The following is an 18,955-nucleotide window of genomic DNA, read 5'->3' on the forward strand; positions in this document are numbered from 1 at the left end:
ATGCCTCCACAGCCCTCCATGTCTGACTGATTCAATAGCTTGGTTAAGCCTAAACTGATATTGGCTATTAAAAATTAATAGGCCTAGGTCAACCTTTTTATCAGATCAAAACAAAAGAAAAAAGAAGGGTCTTATCTATCCACATTACATTGAGTGTGACTGGACAGTATTATACAGTGGTGCTGGTGCACTTGGTGGAGGATGATTAATCTTTCCCCAGGTGTCATGCTGTGATTTATGTCATGGCTCTGACATGGTCACTGGCCTCTTAAAGCTCGGCTCTTCCTCAATGTCAAGATTTGACACAGACTTGAAACCTTTCCTAATTGATATCGGTGTACATCAGGGGTCAGTATCAACGTCTTGTCTTTTCTTGACAATATCATCACACTGTTTATTGTCTATGTCCACCAGGGTCCTCTTATGTGGTATACCAACCATCCCACTATATCACAGTAAAAGCTCTACGAGGGGAAGAAATATATAGTCACTTGAGGCTGGGTGGCTGGTGGAGCTTCTGGGGTTGCATTTCTCCTCAAATTGTTCTGTCATGACCCTCACAACTCTGCTGTCTCTGGTCTAAAGTGAATACTTGGCACAAGATGGGAGAAGATTATATATGTTGAAAAATTATAGGTTTTGGCTTCTAGAGTGTGGCCATTAGGCTGGGTAAAAAAGTCATATAGAAGCAGACTTCTGTAAAATGTTCAATTATGTTGATTATGATGAAGTTATGGCAGATTCCAGTCAATTGCAGCACATTTAAAAGATGGCTTTCAGTTAGTGGAACAAAAAAATTGTTGAAGTCCAAGTTTCAGGTGCACCATGTGCAATCTGTTAACAGCTGTCTGCCCAGCAGTCATTTAGTCATTTTGTTGAATCTCGTAGTTTACGTCCATTTTAGTGTCTCAGCTGTGCCACTGCGACACAGTTTAAAACACTTCCATTCATCTTGTTGAAAAGTGCCAACCTTTATCTGGGCTTAAACATCCCGATTGTCATTCAAGGCCCAAGAGGAATGGAGCAATGCCAGAGGAGAGAGAGAGACACTGACTAACTAAAACCAGATCCCACTGCCGACACAGTCGCTTTGTCTTTCACAATGTATCTCCGTCCACCATTTTCTTTGGCCTTATTCACTCACTCACTTGGCTCCCGCCCGCACTCACTCACCCCTCAGCACCGCCATCAGCCATCTCTTTCTTGTACCACATCTCAGTGGATGGGATTACAGCAAAGCTGCTCTGACTGGTACTGTGCAGCACTGTGCAAAGTGGTGGGGGACGCATCAGTACATTCGCACTATGCAGCCCTTACCTTCAGAAAGCCTTTGCACTGGTCCAAACCAGTGAGTTTCCTCCTCCATCAAGGAAGCCCCTTGCCTGTCAAGCCATAGGATATAGTGTTCTAAAGTAGGAAGCCCAGCGTTTCAGGGACAGGCATGGCTGGTGTAATGGGGTCCGCGGTGAAACAAGCTGCCCTGGAGATGGCCTCAGCTCTCATCATCTGTGCTGGAGTGGAGATGATGTGAGTGAGTGGCCAGATTTTGTTATCATGAGTTTGGACTGGAGCTCAGTTCTCCCCAATTAGCCCTCACTATGGAGGGTTTGGAAGCTATACGGCAGACAGCAAGCTAAGTGAGTGAGGCAGACAGAGAGACAGACAGACAAACTTACCGACAGACAGACTCAGATAGAGACAGAATGTGATGACTGAATAGGAATGAGCATACATATCCAGACAGACTTTGTAGTGAAATATGGGCCAGTGATTATGTAACTGGCAGGATCCAGCGACTCATGCTCTGAGAGCAATTTCAGCTAACAAGGTAAAAAAAAAAAAAAAATTACAATGCAGGTCGGAAGGCTTCAAAAACGGCTGTCTAACAGACAAAAGATGTTAAACAAGTTGGAATTTTCTCTTTTATTTGGGTCTCCCTTTTCTTGTTCGTGTCAGCTTTTCCAGGTTTGTTTGTCAGGGCAATTTGTTCTTCTTAGGCTCTGTGTATTGAGTATACAAACCAACATCGTTTTCAAGCAGAGAATGAGCGTGTCAGACCGCTGTACTCCAGGCCCTTGGTGTAAAACATAAAAGTAATAGGCCTACCTGAAACCACATTTATGTTCTATTCATACAGTCTTGCCGTTTCAAAGGCTATGTGGAATGCACATTTTTATCAACAGAAGACATGTGCATTTAATGTATGCATTGATTTGCCGTAAACAAGAAAATAAAACAAAGATTATCTTAATTTCCTTTGGGGTTTGTAGGTCTGCTATTCTAGTTCTTAAGACATAGGGTATTTCTGTGTTGATTGGTATGAAATATTATCTTTCAAATCAGGATTTGAAAGTTTTCAATACTGAATACTTTAGGATTTTTAGCCCTATGCCCTTGGCATTGTGTATAATAATAATAATAATAATAATAATAATAATAATAATAATAATAATAATAATAATAATAATAATAATAATAATAATAACACACTCACAAACAAGCAAGTAAATACGCAAGTTAGTGTCTGTAGTGTGGATTTTAAATAGGCCCAATACAAAAATCCTTTGTGTGACCTTGCACAGATTCAGTTAGTCCATTTTAGTTTTTGGGTTTTTTTTTGGTCATAGGCCTGCATTTGATGATTTTCTCTATTCCACACCGTTTGTCTTTTGTACTATTTATTTCTGTTCAGCAAAACTTTGGGCAAATGAGCCATGACGACAATTTCAGCCTTTTGCAGCCAGGTTACTGCAGGTCACGTAGGCCTCAGCAAGATGGACTCGTTCATGCACGAGCGCACATTTATATGCCCCCTACACATTCTCGGCCCACTGAACTTTCGGCGTCCTGCATGCCGAGCCGAAAACATTAGGCTGGGCTACACACATCCCAGTTAATTATCCTCTTCAACAGAAAAATACACGCTGTCACGTTTTTTACACTAGGCTATCATCCTACCCTACACACGTGTGATAAATTCTACACAACACAACTATAAACACCTGTTTTCTGATCTCCGGGTGGTTTTCCCCCTCAACTGTTTAGGTAATGTTATAGCCTAATGTAATATTAATATCTGGCATGCAAAGTCATCGCCTGCTATGACATCATGAGTAATTTATTATACGTCATTATTATGGCCTAGCATTGTCCCAGTTTGTCAGATCGCGCGGCCTCCGACCCCACAACACCGGGCAGGTAGATTTCCTTTGAAATAATTATTCATTTCTTTGTATGCCACTGCTGTCCTCACAAATCTACAAAAAAATGCCAAAAATACATTTTACAATAGTATATCATGTTTGGTTACGAGCGGTGAAAGAGATTATCCAACTCTGGCGATTGTGTTTTCCTTTCCAAAATGACAGGTCCGCCATGCGGCCGCTGGGCTGGTTCTGCAGCCGTCTTTTCAAGACTTTCTCTTACAGAGGTAAGCTATGCAAATGATGGCTACTCGTCTTGTGAATAGCCTAAGTCCACTCCGGGTCTAGAATTACCAGAACTGTCACAGCGTTTGATAATTTGATTAATTTACGTTTTTGATGTAGATCGGCCAGGCCAAACACACAGGCTATATTTTGTAACACAGGGGTCCCCAAACTTTTTTCTCTGGGGGCCACATTATCGTTCCTGACTGTGATCAGGGGCCGGGATCAATCTGTAGCCATAATTTATAGCACGGCAATCGCCATTACATGACATGTTTTTTCAATTTGAAATATCACAGGTATTCCTTTTAATTTCCAAAACCATGTAAAAATAGCAAGGAAAGGTTAGAAAAATATGGTGATTGACAGTTTAGGAGTGATACAATAGAAATGGTAGGCCTGTTTATATTACAGTGAGATGAGAAACTATCAAGACAAGAAACTTCTGGTGATTCACACTAAGTTAGTGAAAATTAAACTGTAGGAAGGTCTGTTGATAAACAAAATAAAATATTATTTCTGTTAGAATTGCTCCTTTGGGCCAGTTCAAATGGTGAGATGCAGAGAGGTGAAGGGCCGGTCAAAGGGGCCTGGCGGGCCACATCTGGCCCCCGGGCCTTAGTTTGGGGACCCCTGTTGTTACAGATATGAACCACAACCACAACCATGTCTTGAAATCACGTTTATTGGTTCTCTGACTCATGATGATGGTATTCAATGTGTATAAAAAGCAGAGAAAGGCTGTTAGCCTAACTGAGCATTTTGCTTACTTGTGGTGCCTTAAATAATAATCGTATGGAATTGTCATTTTGATCTCTCTGACTTGATCTTGATAACTTCATTCACAGCCCAGATGTTACAATGGACTATCCTGGACTTTTTTGATGAAATCAAAGGGAAACTTATGGGAGACTACGACCCATTGCAGGTGACTAAATTCTGACATTCTGAATTCTGGGGGGTGGTTTGACTTGCACCCCCATAATGTATAGGTCAAGGCCAGGGAACCCTGGCCCTAACATGCTGAAACCCTCCACTTGCAAGCTTGGCCTTCGAGGTGCGTCAATTATTCAGGTGCACTGGACAGCATCATGTGGTCACTACGGCAAGGCAGGCAGGGCTCTGTCCATTAATGGAACAGCTTGCTTATCCCTCTCAGTGCCCTGATAATGTATCACTATCAATGGCTCACCTAATGGAGGAGGTACACATGTCTTTCCAGTTGTTGCCCTCATGAGTATAAATCCTCCTCCTAACGTTGACATTCATGTGAGAAAAGACTGATTTGGGCCCTGCCATGGCCAACCGGTTGGGCACTCGCCTGCCATATAGCTGACCCGGGTTCGATTCCCAGCCCGGGTCCTTTGCAGACTCCTCCCCATCTCTCTCCCAATTCGCTTCCTGTCCACCTCTCACACTGTCGTATCAAAGTGAGGTCGAAAAAGACCACAAAAAAAAGAGAGAGAAAAGACTGATTTGACCATCATTTTAACGAAACTTCTCATCTGCAGCATATCCCCCCCCACACAAATACACAGCTTCCGTATTGTATCAGTGGGCTCCAGGGCCGGATTAAGATGGCCTGGGGCCCCTAGGCTACAGGTTGCTGTGGGCCCCCTCAGAAGGCAGATTTTGTGACAAATTAGCATAGACAGTGTCATAATTACGAGTTAGGAATTGAGTATAACATGTTTACCAACTGTACTGAACACAACAGATAGGCTACATTGTCCAAATATTGCATCCTATCACAATTCTGAAATTTTCACTTTTGGTCAATAAGGGGCCCCCCTGGCAGGTGGGGGGCCGTAGGCTGCAGCCCTATCTAGCCTGTGCGTTAATCCGGCCCTGGTGGGCTCTGTCCAAGATGATTTGTGCATTATAAGTTATAGACAGAGGCACCAACTGAAAAGTATGATCATTGATCAGTTTTGTATGGCATGGGCAGGAAATTCTAAACAAGCATTTTCACAAACGGAACACACTTCACTTCAGGACTTGGATGAATGTGGCAGCTTGATATCCTCGGCCTATATGACATTTAGGTGTAAGGTAAATTGTCAAGTCACAGACAGACGGTATTGGTTAAACAGATGCTACATTACATGCTACATGCATCGGTTTAAGCAATGATCCTGCTATGACCAACAGTGTGTTTTACTTTGGGTTTTGCTTTGTGGCATGACAAAGCCAGGGATTTCAATAACCTCACGTGTACGCCTTACTCATGTCGGTTAATGATGAGGTGCTAGCCTCAGCAGCTCAGTGTGTCCCTACTGTGTACGGCATCCCCCTAATGCAGGCAGAGACAGTGATGGGTCACCTCTCCTTAGTAAGGGAGGAGAGGGGAGACGGGGAATCCCTGTGGTAATAATGAGCAGCATTGCAGCTCTACACAATCTTGTGCTGGCTTAAAACCTAATCAGTCTGTTATGCCAACAAAAGCCTTAAAGCCCTGCACTGAGTAAAGGGGGACCACAGAAAGCATAATGACAGGATGGTGGTGAACGGGCTGGGGTGGGGGTCAATACTACAGTATATACATTCATACTTTATCCGAGTGAGTCAGGAGTGTGAGTTTGGTTTGTCGTTGTGTGGTTGGTAGTCTAGGTACATACATACTATACTATTAATTTGGCTAATTGTCCCATGATCCTTTATTTGCATTATGTTTTGTGTAAAAGTGATGAGGATAATTTAAAATCTCAAAAGCGGCATGGACATGTCTCCACTAAACAAACCAAGCCACACCATAAACTACCCTCATGGAGAGTGTCAACTGTGGCCTTCCATGCTGTGGCCAAGGTGGAGAGGTGTTATTCTGACTAATAGGTCTTTCTGTAATGCAGCACGAGAGGCGACGGACCAGACGTGCCCTGCCCAGGACCAGCGAGCTGACGCCGCCACCAAGACCTGTGGCGTTGACCAACCCGGCCAGCCTCTGGCCCTCCAACCCGAGCGTGGCGGTGAGGGACGCCATGGCGCACAGGAGAGCCGGAGAGGCACACAGTAACACATCGCGGTGATAATTCGACACTTCAGGTGATGATACACAGGACGACGTTTTGGGCAACGTTGCTGGGCAATGACATGATTGGTTGCTGATTTTCCATTGAAACGACTAAGGAAATGTGTTTTACATCTGATCCAATTTGTCCCGATTAAAGTGTTGTAGTGATAAAATGCACAAATAAAATCTTATGGTAAGGTTGCCCAAAAATGTTGCTCAGAAACTTCCCAAGTGTATCATCACCTTAAGAGAATGCTACCAACACCATGAGCGTAACATTCATTTCTCTAAGTGTTGAAATAGCACTGCAATATGTACTGTGCAGCCGGACGTGAAGGGGACAGAAGGGGGGGGGTTGGAGCTTGCCCTCACCAACCCCCCCTAAGCAGGTGACAGGCAATGACATGAGCTCTCAGCCTCCATCCGGTCCATCCTGGGAAAAGAGAGCAGAGCGCTTCAAGTGTGCTGTCAAATAAAATGTCAACAACAACGTCCCCTTTGACAGTCTGCTGTCTGTCCTGTGGTGTGCAATGCCTAATCATAAGCCTACTTAACCACTGACGCAAATCGATGTTATGTTTTAACCAGCTTGCTCACGCTCTCTGCCGCCCCCACCCCACCCCCCTTTTTGTTTATTGAACTTGTGTCACACTCATGGTAAACTGCTTGTATTGCGTCCAGTGGTTACTGTAAGCGTGACGCTATTATGCGCATGGCGAAGGGGGAAATGCAGCCGTATCGGCAGCCACTGACTATTTCTGTTGACATCAGCAGAAAATGGAAAGCCCCTCTCGCTGGCAGGCACACTCGGCTGAGATAATTGGACACAGTGGCCAGCTATGGGAAATATGTCAGACAAATATGTGCACTGTTAATAATCACACGGACCCAGGAGATTGCCAGTGTCTTTTAACATTTCATTAGACGGTTCCTAAGAGCCTGCAATGGGGCTGCCTACATGAGGGAATGTATATACGATCAAGCTTGTAGGGTGGTCCCAGTCAGCTTCTAAAGAAATCCCTTTTTAGCCACTTCATTAATTCAGGGCCTTCAGCACTGCTTATTTGTTGTTGTTTTCTTCACATTTGGTCCTAACGTGAGAAAATACAAGGCATAAATCAGTAGGAGACGAGGAGTCTTTGCTGAAGCGCTCAGTATATACAGTAGTGTTTACGGAGACTGTTTATTTTTACGATTCTTAAATCTCTTGTGAGTTTTTTTTATTTATTTTTTTTACTTTTGCTCTCTGAGTAAACAAGTGGTAAAACTCAAATTTTGTACATTTCTCAAGTCTGCCTTGACCAACAAGCAGACTGAATCAGTCATTCGGTAATACTGTTTATTTTAATTTATTTTATTGTAATAAAGCACTTGTAAGCCTTTCAAGAAAAAAGGGAAATGTCAGCCTGAGTTTCATTTAGAGAGGCAACACTGTATAGAATGACAAGCCCATATATGCAACAGTACAACATAATGAAATGAGATTACTTGAAGCGGGCCTCTATGTGTAAGTAAAAATCCTATTTTCCAGTCCCACATCTCTACAAGTGATGCTGTATGTAGGAACCGTGTATCATTGATGTGGAAAAGTTGTTGAACAAAAAAAATGACAAGGTTCTTTGAAGGACCTTCAGTTGCCAATGTGGAGTGCACTGTTAGCCTTCATCCTCCTCCTCAACGAAATCCTGGTCTTTTGAGTCAGTTGTTGAGCTATTCGCCAGTTCCTCTCTGTCCTTCTTGCCCTGCTCCGTGTAGAAGTAGTCGGACTCCAGGAAGAGAGACATGCAGGACAGCGTCACAAACACGTCCCCGTCCTCTTCGGTCACCTGATGCGTCCTCTGCTTGAGTCCCTTGGAGTACCACTTGTAGACGCGCGGCTTGACGTTGGGGTTGGCGGCCCTGTACAGACCCTCCCCCTTGGCCAGCGTGATCTTGTACTTGTGCTTGGGGCAGATGATGCACAGCTTCTTGTCAATCTCCTGTGGAGTGGACGGCAGTGACAGAGGAGAGCGCCTGTTACTACTCCAATTAAGACAGTTAATGCGAGTGACATGCAACCTGCAACTTGCAACTCATCTTGTGCAGACAGATGTCATGTCTTTGGATTGAGCATGAAGTGCACTTTTGTAATAAAACATATATTACATATATATTATTACATACATTACATAAATAGTATGTAATGTATCAGGACTCAGGTACAGGCTAACTTATTTTAAAACAAATGGAGGATTCAAATCGTTTTGCCTTTATTGCCAGTATTTTATCTCAATCTAAATTGGCATTTACACTTGTCTTTGTATCCTGTTGTAATTGTCTGTATGTCCAGGTGTTTGTGCTGTGGCTCCTAAACTCAGGACAAATTCCCTTCGAAGCAATACATATTTAATTCATTCGTTCGTTCATTCAATCAATAATTGATTCGTTGATTGATTGATTAATTCATTCATATCTGTATTCAAGCCAGGTGTTCACTGACCAAATATTAACTCTAATCACAAAATCTAAAGCATAAAGCAAATTAAGTAGACACACTTACAAAGCATAACATAATTCATGTGGAGTGAGTCTTCAAAAGTTATGCTATGCATGCATTCAGTGTTATCTGTCAATAGGGGTCAACAGCAGTAGCCAGTACAGTTGATCTACAGAGGCAGCCAGCCTTATCGGTTAAGAGAGACCCCCTGATAGCGCAGCCCATGCCTGTAAGCTAGTTTCCTTATCTGTGGCACAGGCGCCATGTCAGCATGGCATCAGAGAGATGCTGCAAGGTATTATGTGTGTGGTGCGGTCAGACCTTGACAGGTGCTTTGGGAATACAGGAGGTGACACACTGCCGTTTACGTACCTCAATGTCTCCGTGCTCCAGTGGGCTTCCCGCATCTGCAAGAGAGAGGCTGTTATCACTACACGGTATCTAGTAGTAGCCCGAGGCAAGCAGCTGTCTTTTCATCTCTGGCTCCACGTGAGGGACTCTACAGTGGGGGATCTCTAATACCTACACCCCCCACAAACACAAACACACACACACACACACACACACACACACACACACACACACACACACACACACACACACACACACACACACACACACACACACACACACACACACACACACCACGTTGTTTTCAGACACAGGTGAACAGGACTGTAGGCTATAGCCTGAATATTCACTTTCAAGCTGGACTATACATATGGGCTGGAAGCTGAACATAAGCTCATACACTTGAGCCTACATCTGCACGTTTTTTTTATTCTCCGCCCATTTGTGTGTGTGTGTGTGTGTGTGTGTGTGTGTGTGTGTGTGTGTGTGTGTGTGTGTGTGTGTGTGTGTGTGTGTGTGTGTGTGTGAGAGAGAGAGAGAGAGAGAGAGAGAGAGAGAGAGAGAGAGAGAGAGAGAGAGAGAGAGAGAGTATGAAAGAATTAATTAATTTATGATTCCATCAGCCTATTTGACTTATTTAACTATTAGCCAGTCCGGGAAAATGAATGGGGTCAATTACGCATGAAGCGCGGTATGTAGGCTACAGTTCACATTTTTGTCACTTTGTCGCCATCTTGTGGCTTGCTGTAGCAGTCAACTCACGGTAGCAGTGGAGATCCAGTGCATAGAAACTGTCCAAGTGGTGTATTATGAGGATCTCTCTGCCCTCCACTGTCATGGCCAAACGCTTTGCCTTTACGAGATCCTCCCGCTTTCCCACGAAGTGTCTCTGCGCAGATGTACTGTCTCCCGCGGACATGATAGCTGCAATGAAACAAACCATTATAATATAGATTAATGGAAGTAAAAAAAACTATCAAATAACTCATTCCTCGTGTATGCAGTGCACTTAAAGTCAGTCAGGTCTTTAATGTGAGTCTTTAATGTCAGGCGTATCATTTGTGAATGAAATCCAGGGGGAAATTATAGGCATAGGCCTACGACACACAATCCACATTATATTATCAATTCACATTATATGCCACTGTAACACAACCACGATATCACACGAGGCAAACTAGCAGCGATGTTGGCTGGCTACCAAAATATCCAGTTTATTGGAAATTTTAAAATTTAAAATTAGGCTAATACAAACTGCTGTGGCAAGCCCACGAGCGCGTACATCACGTCTTCCAAAATGAATTTAGCAAATGTGTCCACTTACCTTAACGCCGGACACAAGCCGGCAAGTTACAAAAATGCTGCAAAAAGATGTAGTCTATTTGAGTAGAACGGTTTCTATCTGCGCACTTAACCGCAAAGAAACGTCACACGGTCTTATCTATGCGCCCAATAAGTTGGGTAGGCCTATGTGCAGGGCATGCCCAGGGTTGGGCAACGTTCCTGCCAGAAGGCCAGACACTTTGGTTAAGAACACACACACACACACACACACACACACACACACACACACACACACACACACACACACACACACACACACACACACACACACACACACACACACACACACACACACACACACACACACCATGTTGCCCTAATCTGATGTAGTAGGCATAATGCTAAAAATTAACTTCCTTTATTTGCAGACCGTCAACAAATCATTAGGCTAATTAAAACCTTTTGAGCACAATTAAATGTCTTGCGAACTTAATTGCGACATGAAGATATGTTGTCATTTTTTCCAGTGAGAAAAGACAGTGTGCATAGCGTAGATTAAACCACCAAATTAAATAAATTCAGGAAACAAATGAATGGTATTACAGGCCTATGCAATGCATACTACAATATTCACATTATTAAATCACATATGATTTTGCGCAAAAAGTTCTATGCGTTAATTCATGGCCTATAGGCGAGCTATCTTTAGTTTACGTGATTAAAAGAAAAAAGAAAAATAGCATGTAAAAAACATGCAAATGTATGAGTGCGTGTGGGCTTCAACCACAGCCCACTTCTTGAGAATCTGTGCCTTTACTGAGATGACAGGGCTGGAGGTGATAGTAGGGTTGGAAAGGGGGGTCCACGCGCAAACCCCAGCTTTTTTTTTTACGCCACCTGATTTTTTTGTATCTTTAGAGTGTCTAATTCCAGAATCTGCCAGGTGTCAAGTTGAAATAATGTCCCATGGCCTTCATTTTTAACCATTTAATGCACCTGACAGGAACCCAACAGATTGAAGCAATGACAGAGAATAGGTCATAACTTTTGAAGTAAACTACATACAGAGACAAATTAACACATTTCCCCATACAATATTGACCTGAGGAATGAATTTAAGTTGTTGTTTTTGACTTTTGACAACATTTAAACAGCATATTTGCTCAGAAACAGCAATAAAATGACCCAAAATATGTAGACACTCAACTATCTTTTCATTCTTTTGAGTTTTGTTGTCTCTTTTTCACCACCCGCTATTCCTTTATCATTTGCAGTGTAAATCTGTCTATTATATCGGGTTTTAGGCTGAAATAATGACCCACAGTCTCCATTTTTAACCTTTTAATGCGCCTGACTGGAAACCGGCAGATTGAAACAATGATACAGAATGGGTCATAACTTTGAATGTAAACATCATACAGAGATATTAACACATTTTTCCATACAATGTTGACCCAATGAATGATATTAAGTTCTTGTCTTTGATATTTGACAACATTTAAACTGCATTTTTGGTCATAATTGGCAATGAAATGGCAATTCAAGTAGGCCTATCTTTTCATTCTTTGGGTTATATTTATTTTTCAACACCTGCTCTTCATTCATAATTTACATTAAAAAGTGTATTAAGAGTATTAAGCTGGAATAATGACCCACAGGGTTCATTTGTAACCCTTCAATGGACCTGAATGGAACCAACAGATTGCAACAATGATACAATTCATTGGGCAGTCATGGGTAATTTGGGCAGTCATGGGTAAGCAGTTAGAGCGTCAGACTTGTATCCCAAAGGTTGCCGGTTCAACTCCTGACCAGCCAGGTTGGTGGGGGTAATCAACCAGTGCTCCCTCCCATCCTCCTCTATGACTGAGGTACCCTGAGCATGGTGCCGTCCCGCCGCACTGCTCCCCAGGGGCGCCGCTGAGGGCTGCCCTCTTGCACAGGTGAGGCATAAATGCAATTTCATTGTGTGCAGTGTTCACTTGTGTGCTGTGGAGTGCTGTGTCACAATGACAATGGGAGTTGGAGTTTCCCAATGGGCTTTCACTTTATTTCTTTCAATGGAGGTTAACTTTTGAAGTAAACCACAGTACAGAGAAAAGGTAACCCATTTTCCCATACAATACTGACCCAAGGAATGCAATGAACAATTTTTGGCCTTTTATCAACTTTTAAATGCGCTTCTGGACAAAAACTGCCCTAAAATCTATAGAAAGTAAACTGTCATTCTATTTTGGAGGATCACAGCAGCAAGCAACCCATCCACACACTAGTGTTTTGTAGGTGCATGACTACCTGAATAATGCACTATCTTGATCCAAGTGACCAGATATGTAAAGTTTGTCAGCCATGACTGTTTTACACTGGCATGTTTCTCTGTCCAGTACATTTGGCATAACAAGCCGAACCGTCTATGTCTGCAGAAAAAGATGAAAGACACATCTTCATGTTACAAATTACATGTGGAGCTTTTGCAATAAGAAAAAGGAAAGAATATACGCACACCACAGATGCTCCCTTGTCGGGAGACACCTGACGAAGACCTTACAGGTCGAGACGTTAAATGATGACAAGGGAGCTTCTGTAGTGTGCGGATAGTCTTTCCTTTTTTCATTTGTGTTCTTTTATGTCCTGCACCCACGGCAATTGCTTTTTGGGATGTGCCTTTACCTCACATTTTTGAAGGTTTTGCTAATAAGTCTTAAAGAAGCCTCCTTTGTTTCTTGAACCTCTGAATGATGATGGTGCTAGTTGGTTATTAAGTGGAAGATATATTTTGAAAATGAGATACTGTTTCAATCTGAAACTCAATAACATAATCAAATGTATACTTTAAATGAGCAATGAGAAGCACCCAATAAAACTTGAAAGAATGAAAAAAGACTGCTTATTTTCTACACATTTTGGGTATTTTAATGCTATTTTTGTCTAGGAACACGGTTTAAACGTTGATGACAGTCCTTCACAAGTGCTTCATTGCATTTCTTGGTTGGAAAATGGGTTAGCTGTTCTTCTCTTTGTGGCTTACTTCAAAAGTCAACCCACACTATGTCTTTTATAAAGTATTATAAGTTTAAATGTTGTCAAATGTCAAATCAACAACTTAATTTCATTCTTCAGCTTAGTATTGTATATCAAAATGTGTTAATTTTTCTCTGTATATAGTTTAATTCAAAAGTTATGACCCATTCTGTATCATTGTTTCAATCTGTTCCAGTCAGGCACATTAAAGGGTTAAAAATGGAGACTGTGGGTCCTTATTTCAGCCTAAACCCAATATAATAGTCACATGTACACTGCAAATGATAAAGGAGGAGCCGGTGGTGGACAAAAGACAATAAAATTCGAAAGAATGAAAAGATACTTGAGTGTCTACATATTTTAGGCCATTTTATTGCAGATTATGACCAAAAATGCTGTTTAAATGTTCTGAAATGTCAAAGACAACTACTTAATAGCATTCCTCAGGTCAATATTATATGGGAAAATGTGTTAATTTGTCTCTGTATGTAGTTTACTTCAAAAGTTATGACCCATTTTGTATCATTGTTTCAGTCTGTCGGGTTTCAGTCAGGCGCATTAAAGGGTCAAAAATGGAGACTGGGGGTCATAATTTCAGCTTAATACGCGATATAATACTCACATTTACACTGCAAATGATAAAGGAAGAGCAGGTGGTGAAAAAGAGACAACAAATCTCAAAAGAATGAAAAGATAGTTGAGTGTCTACATATTTTGGGTCATTTTATTGCTGTTTCTGAGCAAATATGCTGTTTAAATGTTGTCAAAAGTCAAAAACAACAACTTGAATTCATTCCTCAGGTCAATATTGTATGGGAAAATTTGTTAATTTGTCTCTGTATGTAGTTTACTTCAAAAGTTATGACCTATTCTCTGTCATTGCTTCAATCTTTTTGGTTCCTGTCAGGTGCATTAAATGGTTAAAAATGAAGGCCATGGGACATTATTTCAGCTTGGCACCTGGCAGATTCTGGAAGTAGACACTCTAAAGATACAAAAAAATCAGGTGGCGTAAAAAAAGCCGGGGGGTGCGCGTGGACCCCCCTTTCCAACCTATGATGGGAATGAGCTTGTTGTTGTGAGCATGGGTTGTGCGCAGCATGCGCATTTCCAGCGCGACGATTGGTGAAAGACCTACGAAACCAGAACGGAAATCTGCTGCACGCAGGTGAAGCTGCCGAGGTTGGTGTGAGTGTACAAAAATGTAATATCCACAAAATAGCTGACATTTTTTCAAACCATGATTCAGAAGATTTAATGCAGCTCACCGAGCCAGTGTCAAATTCATTCTACTCGGAAGCAACTTGCTTTAGAACTTGCATTAGAAAAAGAGGTTGAGCCAGAGATTGAGCTCTTAGTAGCTTCCAATTTTCTACTGTTGACAGCTACAGGCTAGTTCATACTTCGTGCACAAAAATTGTTATAGCCCGATAAATGTGCCTCGGTGTTCCAGTGTGAAGCGCAGGGGTGTATGCGCTGCTCTATTGGCTTGTTCCTTCTCCACTTAGAAAAATGCTAAACAGACTTGTATCAAAGCTTGTATACTGTCAATGACTGAGAAGGACTGGGTGTCTTTTTTATTTTAACCAGCTGATGGCGCTGCGAGCGTGTGGTTTCATCATCTTTCGCCGTCTGGCTCAATCTCCACAAAACATAGAATATCTACTTCTACAGACATCCTATGGGGAGCACCATTGGACCCCGCCCAAAGGTGAAAGAATGCCTTAATTATTAAACCATAATGTTTCCTGTCTGATTCATCAGCCAAATTCACTTTTATAGCATTTAATTAAGACAAGTTTACTCCAATCACACAACACCTTTTGCAAAGTGCAGGTAACATATTATGAACAATGATGTTGTTTGAACAGGCCATGTGGACCCTGGTGAAGATGACCTTACCACCGCCCTCAGAGAGACACGTGAAGAAGCAGGACTTGGTGAAGAACACCTGAGCATTGTGAAGGACTTTCTGAAGGAGCTGCGGTACCAAGTGCGAGGGAAGGACAAGATGGTGCTCTACTGGCTGGCCGAGCTGCGGGACCCCTCAATGGCTGTGACTCTGTCTGAGGAGCACCAGGACTATCGCTGGGCACAGCTGGACGAGGCATGCAAACTGGCAGGCTACAAGGACCTCCAGGAGACCCTGAGAGAGGCACAGAGCTACCTGGAGCCTGGGGAGAAGAAGAACTGAACAGGAAAGACAGAAAATGCCGATTGTACCCACTTAACCATGAAGACAGAAAAGTTCAATTGTAGGCCTAACCACCAAAGGCTTGGGTTGAGTGGAAGACGTGTCAGATATGGGTCTTATGGACAGTGTTGTTAACCATGCCTTGAAGTACAGTAAAACCACAATACTATCCACTGAATATTTTGTATTTCCTTGATAAATCATAAGAATGCATCGGCACATCATGCAAGGCAGACAAGACACTGTGGCTTCATAAACGGGCCTTTGAGGCTGATCAGAGCAAGGCTTGTCTTCTCTTTTTATTGTCTCGGTGCACTGAGCATTACATTCAGAATGCAAGGTCAACATTCTGATGGTTTCTGATCAGAAAGAATAAATTCTGTTCGGCTGTTTCGTTAAAATTATGGTCATCATTCCTTTGTTGGTTCCAAACATATAGCAATGAGTGACATATTTGCCAATTATATTCCTGGTTAGATGTCATCAATATTAATTAATACACTGAGGCTTAAAATATAAAAATGGGATGGATAGATTACTTGAAGTAATCATAAAACAATCATAGACAAGACTTCAAGAATGCTTTTCTGATTGCTATCCCTAGTTTCTGTGTGCACTATTGTGTCCATGTTATTACACTATAATCACTACATTATTAGTAGTGCCTAGTACTACTACCTTTCGCATGTTACAGAAGATGGAGAATTCCCCAAGGACAAGGTAGCCACTTGTAGAGACAGCTGCGATTATCCTGTGTAGACCAGTCTAGTCTTTAACATGACAAACATACATCCTCAGTGTGTGGCCTTAAGATTTAATCGCAGATTTTGGGGTGCAATCCCAGTACATACACACGTAAACAGAAAAAAAGAACATTATCAGTGATCTAACAAGCAGTCTGGATGTGCCATTGCCTACAGGGCACATCTTACACACACAACCCAAAAACTCGTGTAACCATAGGCATCCCGGGGGAAACTGCAGCGGTCCAATGCTTATCTGTATTTTCGTTTTGGACAAAACCTTTTTTTTTTTTTTGCAGATGTGATTTGCATCCTTTGAAGTGTTTTTTTCTTTTAGTATTGTCCTTTTTACATCTCCCACAAGACTATAGAATAGAAAGAAATATGAAAGGAAATTGAAGACAAACAAGGTACACATTCACTCTGTTCATTCAGTTATTCTCTTCCTGTGACGACAGCTTTTTTCGGAGTCCAAAGACGTATCGCTCCTGAATTCATCTTCAGTAACGTGGAGACAGGTCCTCGGGTCAATTAGGAGAGGAGAGGACTTCATCAACAACTCTTACACACAAAAGACAAAAAAAGAGAATCCTCAAAACAAAACAAAAATATGGAGACCACTTTTTTCCCACAACACGTCTTAATGTGTTATTTTTCACATGGGCTTTTTAAGTTTGTAAGGCTGGAGGGAGAGGCTCCTTTCCCCAGAATGCTGCATCAGAAGTCTCTTCTTCTACTCCGGGCGTAAAGAAGGCTCAGCATTCTGCCACAACCCAAATCATCTCCTGCTTTGTTGACCATGTGACAGTCTCTCTTCAGAACCAATCGTGAGGTCAGTTATAGCAGACAAACTCATGACAAAAAAACTCGGCCGTGTCCTATGATTTCATTTTTTTTTCTTTTTCGTATTTGTGCCAAGTTACAGCTGGTAAGCAGGGCGAGCGGGGATGACGCTTTGCACGATCCGGTGCTCTCCAAGGTATTTTTGCCAAGTTGTAAAGAGGGCATCACGTTAAAACAATCCAACAGGAAACAAAATCACATGACCACCCCGGCCCAAATACAAGTACACTTCCCCATGGTCTTGTCGCACACCATCAACAACATACTACAGGTGGCTAGACCTTTAAAATAACAAAACAGGCTACAATCAAAATCAGCTCAGCACACATGCCACACTCCAAAGGGTTACGGATTTGTGGAGTCCAACATCTCACCGCCAAATACCTTAATATGTCCATTTTTTTCATGTTGACGGGAAGAGGTATGTGACCCAAAGCGGCAGGGGGAGAAAAAACTCATCAGCTTTCATCACAAAATTGATAGAAAACAAAAACCATAAAAAAACCAAAAGAAAACAAGTCAAGTCAGCTGAGGGGAGCTAAGAGGGGACTTCCCCCTTGACCACAGAGTGCATCTCTCCTCTGGTCATGTCCTCTGAGGCTACTGTGGGTGTAGCTTGCAACACGCCCGGACGACTGATGTCGCGGTCTCAGCCCTGGCAATGTGACAAGGGTATCAAAAGAGACGAGTCATCTCGAAGCACTGGGTGGCACTTGGAAGTCTTTGAGTCTCTTGCATTCAAGTAGCCAATGTGCTTGCATGTTGTCAGAGCAAATGTGTGTGCATGTGTGTATTTTATTCTTTTTCAGAGTAAAAGATTGCAGCACCTGTGAGCAGTTGCACTAGTAATTACTATGGGGGTAGCTCCATTCAACAACTCCAATGGAAACCAACAGGGCTCAAGTTCATTCTTGCTTGGGGTTGAGGGAAAAAAAAACGTCTGGCTCAAAGAACACCATACAGCTTGACGGCAGTCAGCAACCCTAATTCAGTTAGGGGAGAGGTATGTTCTCAGTTCAAGCTTCCCGCTGAAGACAGTAATTCAAAATCAAGACAAAATAACGGCGCTTCTCAGCGGCAGTCTTCAAAACCAAAGGAGGAGAAGAAGTCTCTTTCATTGTTTGCTTTTCATATATCCTTTAGTCTCTTCCGTGGCAGGGAGACTTACCTCATTTTTCGGTGTCATTTTACATGAAGAAAGAAACACAAGTGAATGCCACGACTAGGGTACACTGTATGAGGTGGCAGAGAGGAGCACGCTTAAAGCTCTACGCTGAGTGAGAGAGAGTGAGTGAGAGTGAGAGTGAGAGTGAGAGTGAGAGAGAGAGAGAGAGTGAGAGTGAGAGTGAGAGAGAGAGAGAGAGAGAGAGAGAGAGCAAAAAGGAGGTGGTGAGGGGAGGGTTCAGGGGGTGAAAAGCAACCAGCCAGAACCAGACACACACACACAGAACATTACACGCTTTTCCCACTTTTTGCGTCATTCACGGAAAGGGGAGGACAGAAAGACAGAGAGCAAAGAGAGACAGAAGGACTACTGGACAGAATGAAAGTGTGTCCCTTACTTAAAACCCCAAAGGAACGAGGAGCAGGTAAGCCAGGCTGCAA

The 18,955-nt window shown here is 42.5% G+C and overlaps 2 protein-coding genes and 1 long non-coding RNA gene across 6 annotated transcripts; 2 read left to right on the forward strand and 1 right to left on the reverse strand.

Annotated features, from left to right (window-relative positions):
• Positions 1–3,142: 3,142 nt before the first annotated feature.
• Positions 3,143–4,356, forward strand: LOC134459093 (uncharacterized). The gene is made up of 3 exons (XR_010036764.1): positions 3,143–3,198; positions 3,369–3,430; positions 4,277–4,356. It is a non-coding gene; the product is annotated as an uncharacterized LOC134459093 (long non-coding RNA).
• A 2,753-nt stretch (positions 4,357–7,109) lies between these two features.
• Positions 7,110–10,702, reverse strand: rfesd (Rieske (Fe-S) domain containing). The gene is made up of 4 exons (XM_063211426.1): positions 10,590–10,702; positions 10,028–10,189; positions 9,287–9,321; positions 7,110–8,417 (listed from the first exon to the last, which is right to left on the reverse strand). The coding sequence occupies exons 2-4, from the start codon at positions 10,182–10,184 to the stop codon at positions 8,094–8,096; spliced, it is 516 nt and encodes a 171-aa protein (XP_063067496.1). The 5' UTR covers positions 10,185–10,189; positions 10,590–10,702; the 3' UTR covers positions 7,110–8,093.
• A 3,933-nt stretch (positions 10,703–14,635) lies between these two features.
• On the forward strand, positions 14,636–16,877 carry nudt2 (nudix (nucleoside diphosphate linked moiety X)-type motif 2). 4 transcript variants are annotated; one of them, XM_063210938.1, is made up of 3 exons: positions 14,636–14,752; positions 15,161–15,281; positions 15,442–16,877. In XM_063210938.1, the coding sequence occupies exons 2-3, from the start codon at positions 15,164–15,166 to the stop codon at positions 15,762–15,764; spliced, it is 441 nt and encodes a 146-aa protein (XP_063067008.1). In that variant the 5' UTR covers positions 14,636–14,752; positions 15,161–15,163; the 3' UTR covers positions 15,765–16,877. The 4 variants fall into 4 exon arrangements, with proteins under 4 accessions (XP_063067008.1, XP_063067010.1, XP_063067009.1 ...); XM_063210940.1 differs by having other exon boundaries at positions 14,641–14,774; XM_063210939.1 differs by having other exon boundaries at positions 14,641–14,758.
• Positions 16,878–18,955: the final 2,078 nt, after the last annotated feature.

This window comes from Engraulis encrasicolus, chromosome 11 (assembly GCF_034702125.1).
Source record: "Engraulis encrasicolus isolate BLACKSEA-1 chromosome 11, IST_EnEncr_1.0, whole genome shotgun sequence".
Classification (NCBI taxonomy): domain Eukaryota; kingdom Metazoa; phylum Chordata; class Actinopteri; order Clupeiformes; family Engraulidae; genus Engraulis; species Engraulis encrasicolus.